This window comes from Pteropus vampyrus, unplaced genomic scaffold, assembly GCF_000151845.1.
Source record: "Pteropus vampyrus isolate Shadow unplaced genomic scaffold, Pvam_2.0 Scaffold123, whole genome shotgun sequence".
NCBI lineage: Eukaryota > Metazoa > Chordata > Mammalia > Chiroptera > Pteropodidae > Pteropus > Pteropus vampyrus.
In genome coordinates, this window is record NW_011888904.1 from 2,450,911 (window position 1) to 2,457,333 (window position 6,423).

Here is a 6,423-nt window from a genome sequence, read left to right on the forward strand (position 1 = left end):
GGTCAGATACAGTTTGCAGGTCACAGTCTCTGTCATGTGTTCTCTGGAATTTTTTGTTTGTTTTTGTTTACTATCTTTTTAACATATGAAGATCAATCTTAGCTCTTAGGCTGTACAAAAACAGGCCTTCGGCTCAACTTGGCCTTCGGACTATAGTTTGCTGATCCCTGTTGTAAATAGCAGTTAGGCCTCCAGGTTAGGACCCTAGAAGCAAAATTAACACATGACGTTGCTAAGATACCAAATTAGATAATGTATTTAAAATTGCTTTGTAAGTCATATCTATACCGATATGAAGAATTACTATTACAGTTCTTCAGTGGTTAGTATGTAATTTCTTAAAAGAAAAATTGTTAATACTGCATAAAAAAGTTTTTTGAATTGCATGAATAGTGAAGAATCTGAACAGAATGCTCAAGTAATTTAAAAGGCAAAAGAGGTAGATAACATTGTATTATATCCAATCCTTACTTTTTCATCAGCACAACATAAATACACATTGACTCAAAACTGGCTTGTGTGGTGTGAGTTCATAGGCCAAGTGGCCCCGTCCATCAAAATACAGAGTGTATCACTGAGCTTTTGCTACCTCCCCACTACACGAGGGCACTGAGGTTTTTCTTGTGCTTGTTGTGCACAGTCACATGCACTGACTGAAACCTTGAATACTCTGTGAGTTGCAACTACTGGAACCTATATAGAAGGGGCAGAGAGTGGAATAGAGAGGATGCTGGAGAGTCATTTGGTGCATATTTAGATTAGGAAACTTATTTTTAACAATGTCCAAAAAAATCTCTATTACAGTTCATTGAGCTTTAATCCTTATGACTTACCTCTTTTCTGTCACCGAGGTGGAGCTTACCTTAATAATTTCATACCATGATTATAATTTTATTTTCTCATAAAAAAATGCAGAGATTTTCCTGAAATGTCCGAATTTGAATCAGGAAAGAAGGTAGAAGAGAAAGGGTGCTAAAGAGAATAACATGTGAGGAAAGGCTAGAGATGGTGACTGTATGCATGGACAGTGAAGACAGCTCACGTGCAACCCCCGGAGGGGGAAGCGAGGTGGAAGGAAGATGTTGCTCTGGGCATGTGGCGTAATGTCGATTTAGTCCTTAAGGTATGGCACTTTGTGATATCTCCCTTGATACCCTAAACTTGCTAGCGTTCTAGAACATCCTAGAACTTGCTATAAGGAGTCCTTTTAATTTTAAAAAATATTTCTGTAATATAAAAAGAAAACAGAGGCATTCATACATTGGATTTTAGGGACCCCTTGATTCCCCTGAGTCTGCTTGTCCAAACAGGTAAGCCAGAGCAGAGTGGCAAAAAAAAAAGTGTTAGTGATGACAGGCACAATAAAATATTGCCTAAGTTTACAGACCAAGAATTTAGAAAATACCCTCCCAAGCATTATCCTTGTATCATTCTGTAAGGTCAGAGAGTTGAAGATGGACTTGCCCAAGTTGAAGTGACTTGCCCAAGATCACACAGCTAGCACAGGGTGGAGCAAAAAAAAATGGCACTTGAAGTTTCTGAAGCTAAACTCACACCCTGCTTCCCAAGAGGTTCCATGCAGATCTGGTATGAATGGGTATTTTCTTCACCCTGTTCTTTGTTTAGTGGTCTAATTCCCAAGAACGCCACTGTAAATAAAGTGTCCTGTACTTAGTAAGCACATGGAATAGCTGACCCTCAAGTAAACCAGCATGCTTTGCTGAACATCTACATCTGCATTGGCAGAAGGAGTTACAGCCAAGCTGGGAAGGGAGCTAACTCTGGGGCCAGACTGGCTGGGTTGAAATCCTTGATGCATGCTCACCAGCACTGAGTGAACTTGAGCATGTGACCTTAACCTCTGATCAGTGTATGAAAAGCATATAGCCAAGGACGTGATAAAAGTTTAATAACATACGGAGTTCATTATTATTGAGTCTTCGTCTACCTTCTTGGGGACTATATCATAAAAAGGAAAACTATGAACAAGAGGTTGATTCATATCTTCAACTTCATTTTCTTCTCTCCAAAGAAAGTCATGAACACATAAACAGCATGAATGCTTTGTATACATATGCTTGTGGGTTTGGCTAATGAGTCTACCTTCACATGCTGGAATAATCGATCCCACCACTTAGGCCAAGCTACAATTTAAAAATTTAACGAATAGAACTCATCCTTCTAATCTCTTTCTATATGTGACTGACAAGCATCAACATTTCTTGTGACAGTTACTGTTCTGGAAACTTGGGGCAGGAGGGCCGAAAGTCAAAATTACGTGAACACCTTGAAGTCCTGGAGTTTATCTCCAAGCTAGTGAAAATAATCAGCTATCAAGGGCTCCCCCTACAGGAACCAAAAAGGAAAGGCTCAAATTTAAGGTAGATACCATTTACGCGTAGTACAGAGAATTGTGTTTCTTTTTCTTCTGAAAAATTTCCAACATGAAAAGAAATATAAGACTTGCTTCAAACTATTTGTTTCTGAGGGATAGAAGTTAATGACTTAGAGATCCAAATTTCCTCACAACAGGACACTGGAAATATATACCTAGAGATGAAAGCTCACATGGGGCGCTCAAGGATTGGGTTGCGGAGAGGCTTCAGAACAGGCTATATGAAAAATAGATGAAGAAAACAGGGGTGCTCGTATGAGGGAAAATCAAAGAGTGGGGATGGTATTGGACAAACCAACATGGAAGTGCAGTTAGCCTGAAGCTATGAGGCCCCACTAGAGGGTAAAGCTATCACATTTTATTTCATATAAAGGAAGAACATTCTAATAATGAGCACCGTCCATACCTAATGAGCTATGTACATAGGACAGGGGTTGAAGGAGCATCACTGAGGGAGTTAAGCAGGGGCTAGAAAGCCATATTGGAAATACTGAAGAGACTGAGCTGAATACTGAGCTGACAAGAGAAATAAGCTAGACTATATTTAAGATTTTAGTTCTAAAATTCTGAGAATGTATATTAAAATCTCAAAATAACTGAAGAGTCTTCTTGCTAAAAGGCTGGCTGGTATCATCCTCAGAATTATTTTTTCCATATTAAGTACCAACATTTGGGCTTCAAGCCCTGATTCAGTCTCAAAACAATTTTAAGAGAAAAACATCAAAATCAAGATAAAGGATAGATTATACCAATGTCAACTTCCTAGTTTTAACATTATACTGTAGTTATGTCAGATGTTAGCACAGGAAGAAGCTAGGTGATGGGTACTAGAGACCTCTGCACTATTTTTGCAACTTCTTGTGACTGTATTACAATTTCAAAACAAAAAAGCTTTTAAAAATCAAATTAAAGATACTTCCCCAAGAGAGTCTAAGTAACCTTAAAGACAATCCAGTTTGATTCAAGAGTACAGTGTCATCAGCTACAAATGATTCTGTGCAAGTACATACAGGCGGCAGGGCTCATTTCAAAATCATGATCAATCAGCTATTAAGATTTACAATTGTGATTAGGAAAGCCTATGTCACATTGACAGGTGTCTAATTTGGTTACACTGGGCACAAATCTTCAGTTACCTGGGATCACACTGTTAAAATCACCTATAGTCAATACATGCTTACAAATTCTTCCTACAGTGGTACTATACAGGAACAATGTATAGACTTAATCACTACATTTATCTAACTGTAACAATAATGTCCTTATGTCTTCTTCCTCCCCTATGACTTGCAACAAGAACTGCATCTTGTTCATCTCATTCTATCACCAAAACCTAACACTAATAGGTCTCAGTAAACAATCACAGAATAAATAAGAAAGAAATCAGTAATTAAGTTATTTTCTTGAATTTTTTAGGGTGGCTTTCTTTTCTGATACAAAGATATCTCTGAGTCTCTATTTTAGAATCAGGATTAAATATATATATACATATGTATGTGTGTGTGTGCATGTGTGTGTGTATATGTGACAAAAGTCTCTGAAACACAAGGGTTTAAACTCTAAAGATCTTTATAAACACCTGTTTTTGATTTGTTAGTTTTCTAAGATACAGTAGTAACTCAGTTTGATTTAGAATAAAATAGACCAGGCTTTTCCAGACAGGAAAACCAATATGAATTGTTGAATAGGTTCCCTTAGCTTGAAAGTCCCTGCTGGATGACCTTTGCCCAATTTTATCAAATGCCAAAAACGATCAGCTTCTTTCAGAAATCACTGAGACAGTATCATCTTTGGATTCTTCGATATTAACCAATCAAAAAACATATGGCAATTTCTCTAAATTTGATCTCTCAGTTTATTAAAATACATGTTTTTCAAATAAATATTTTGAACTCAAATTGATCAAAGCAGTGAGACTACAAAGTGTTGCTTCTTTCTGCAAAGAAGGCACATAATTAGCTTTTACAGAAAATCCACCAGCTACATCTTATGTCAATTAGGCTGTCTTATAGATGTGATGGAGGATACTTACGATCCCAGAGACACCAAGGATTCTGCAGGGTCAGTCATCTGAACAGGCTCAGAAGCTGGCTTGATCCTTAGAACCTCTGCAAAGCCATCACCAAACCAGCAAGTGACATGTGCTATGTCTACAGTAAAGTAGAAAAGGCGGTCCTGGCAGAGCTTCCGTCGATAAACAGACCGAGGGTCAGCTGACAGCACAGCCTCAATGGCACGCCTTGCTTCCTCTGCTGATTGAAAATATTTAAATGAAGCATGACTGACCTCTGCAATGAGAACAACAAAATTTAACAGTCAAAAGCATGCAGGTCACAATTCCACTTCTGGGTATTTATCCAAAGACATCCAAAACACTAATTCAAAGATATAGGCACCACTATGTTCACTGAAGCATTATTTACAATAGCCAAGATATGGAAGCAACCTTAATGCCCATCAACAGACAACTGGATAAATTAGGTGTGGTTCATACATATAATAGAATATTATTTGGCCATAAAAAATAAAGAAATTTTGCTATTTGCAGCAAAATGGATGGACCTACAGAGTATTATGCTGAGTGAAATAAGTCAGACAAAGAAAGACAAATAGCACATGATTTCACTTACGTGTGGAATCTAAAGAACAAAATAAACGAACAAGCTAACCGGAAACAGACTCATAGACACAGAGAACAAACTGATGGTTGCCAGATGGGAGGGGGGTTGGAGGGCCAAGTGAAAAAGGTGAAAGGATTAAGAAGTACAGATTGGTACTTACAAAATAGTCACGGAGACATAAAGTACAGCATAGGGAATATAGTCAATAATATTGTAATAACTATGTATGGTGCCAGGTGAGTACTAGACTTATCAGGTGATCGCTTTGTAAATTATATAAATGTCTTTCTATTATGCTGTACACTTGAAACTAATATAAAATAATATCAAATGTCAATTACAATTGAAAAATTTTTTAAATCATGCAGGTCAAATTTTATCACAGTGAACTTCAATGAGGAGTTTCGTTGGTTCCTTGAATATCACTTGAAATGAATAGGGTTTGGAAATCTATTCAGTCATTACAGAGAATGTACCTTCAAGTGGTATTTACTGTCATTAGAGTAAACTTATGTACTCCTCAAATTTTCATTTGCTGAACAAAAAATTCATGGTGATATTTTTTAGTCTCCTAAATGGGAGAGCTGAGCTTTTATTTTCTGGCAACCTAAATGTCATTTTTCTATGGTCAACATGGGCTTTAATTCAATTCTCTGTCATTTTCTTCTCAGAATGGAGGCATGAGCAGAGAAATGCATGAAAGTCCCAGCACTCTCAGCCACAAGAAAGGACTAAACCCACACATACCCAGAGCACTAGCTATAGGCAAGGGGTGCCTTAGAGAGCCAGTGTCACAGCCCCACAGTTAAATAACGCCACAGTTTCCAAAAACAAGGACATGAGAGAGTCCTGTGAAAACAGTGAAACAGATACAACTGAGAAAGTTCAATGCCATCCCACCCAGGAGCACATTTCAGGTAAACAGATGTTTACTCTGTCAAGTGACAAAACTTCCTATATTTATATCATTGTGGACGTTTTGATTTTTAAAAATATGATCTTAAAAAAACTAACTGTGACCTAATTTTTAATAGCTACAACATAACATACATCAAAATGAAAGCCAGGCCCTTCCAGGAGGGCATGCACTTTAAACAATGTTGTCTCTGTTCAAAATAGCATCTGCAGTGGTGGTAGGTCTTTATCCTTCTGAAAGTAAATTCAATTTTTAGAAAACAGCCAAAATTCACTCTGAGCTATGTCTAATAAATATGTTAGTAAGTAAAGCCATGAAATTCAATTTTTGGTCAAAAACCATGGACCAATTATGCAGTGCTAAGATTTCTTTATTGCATAGCTCATACAATGACTCTAAGGCCATTTGAAAAAGAGGAGTTCACACTCTTCACTAACAGTGTGTCTGAGAGGAGCTCAGGCCTTTGCTTGTTCATTTGGTGTAGGTGCCCT

At 37.5% G+C, this 6,423-nt stretch overlaps 1 protein-coding gene across 5 annotated transcripts in view; it reads right to left on the reverse strand.

The window, feature by feature from the left end:
- Positions 1 to 1,993: 1,993 nt before the first annotated feature.
- Positions 1,994 to 6,423, reverse strand: part of TRMO (tRNA methyltransferase O) — an 18,275-nt gene continuing 13,845 nt past the window's right edge. For 4 of the 5 annotated variants that reach the window (XM_023534246.1, XM_023534250.1, XM_023534251.1 and 1 more), the window contains one exon: positions 1,994 to 4,570. In XM_023534246.1, the coding sequence (XP_023390014.1) occupies positions 4,424 to 4,570 (147 nt within the window). In that variant the 3' untranslated portion in view covers positions 1,994 to 4,423. Of the gene's footprint in view, positions 4,684 to 6,423 lie in introns of all 5 variants that reach the window. The other variant, XM_011366241.2, reaches the window with a different exon arrangement.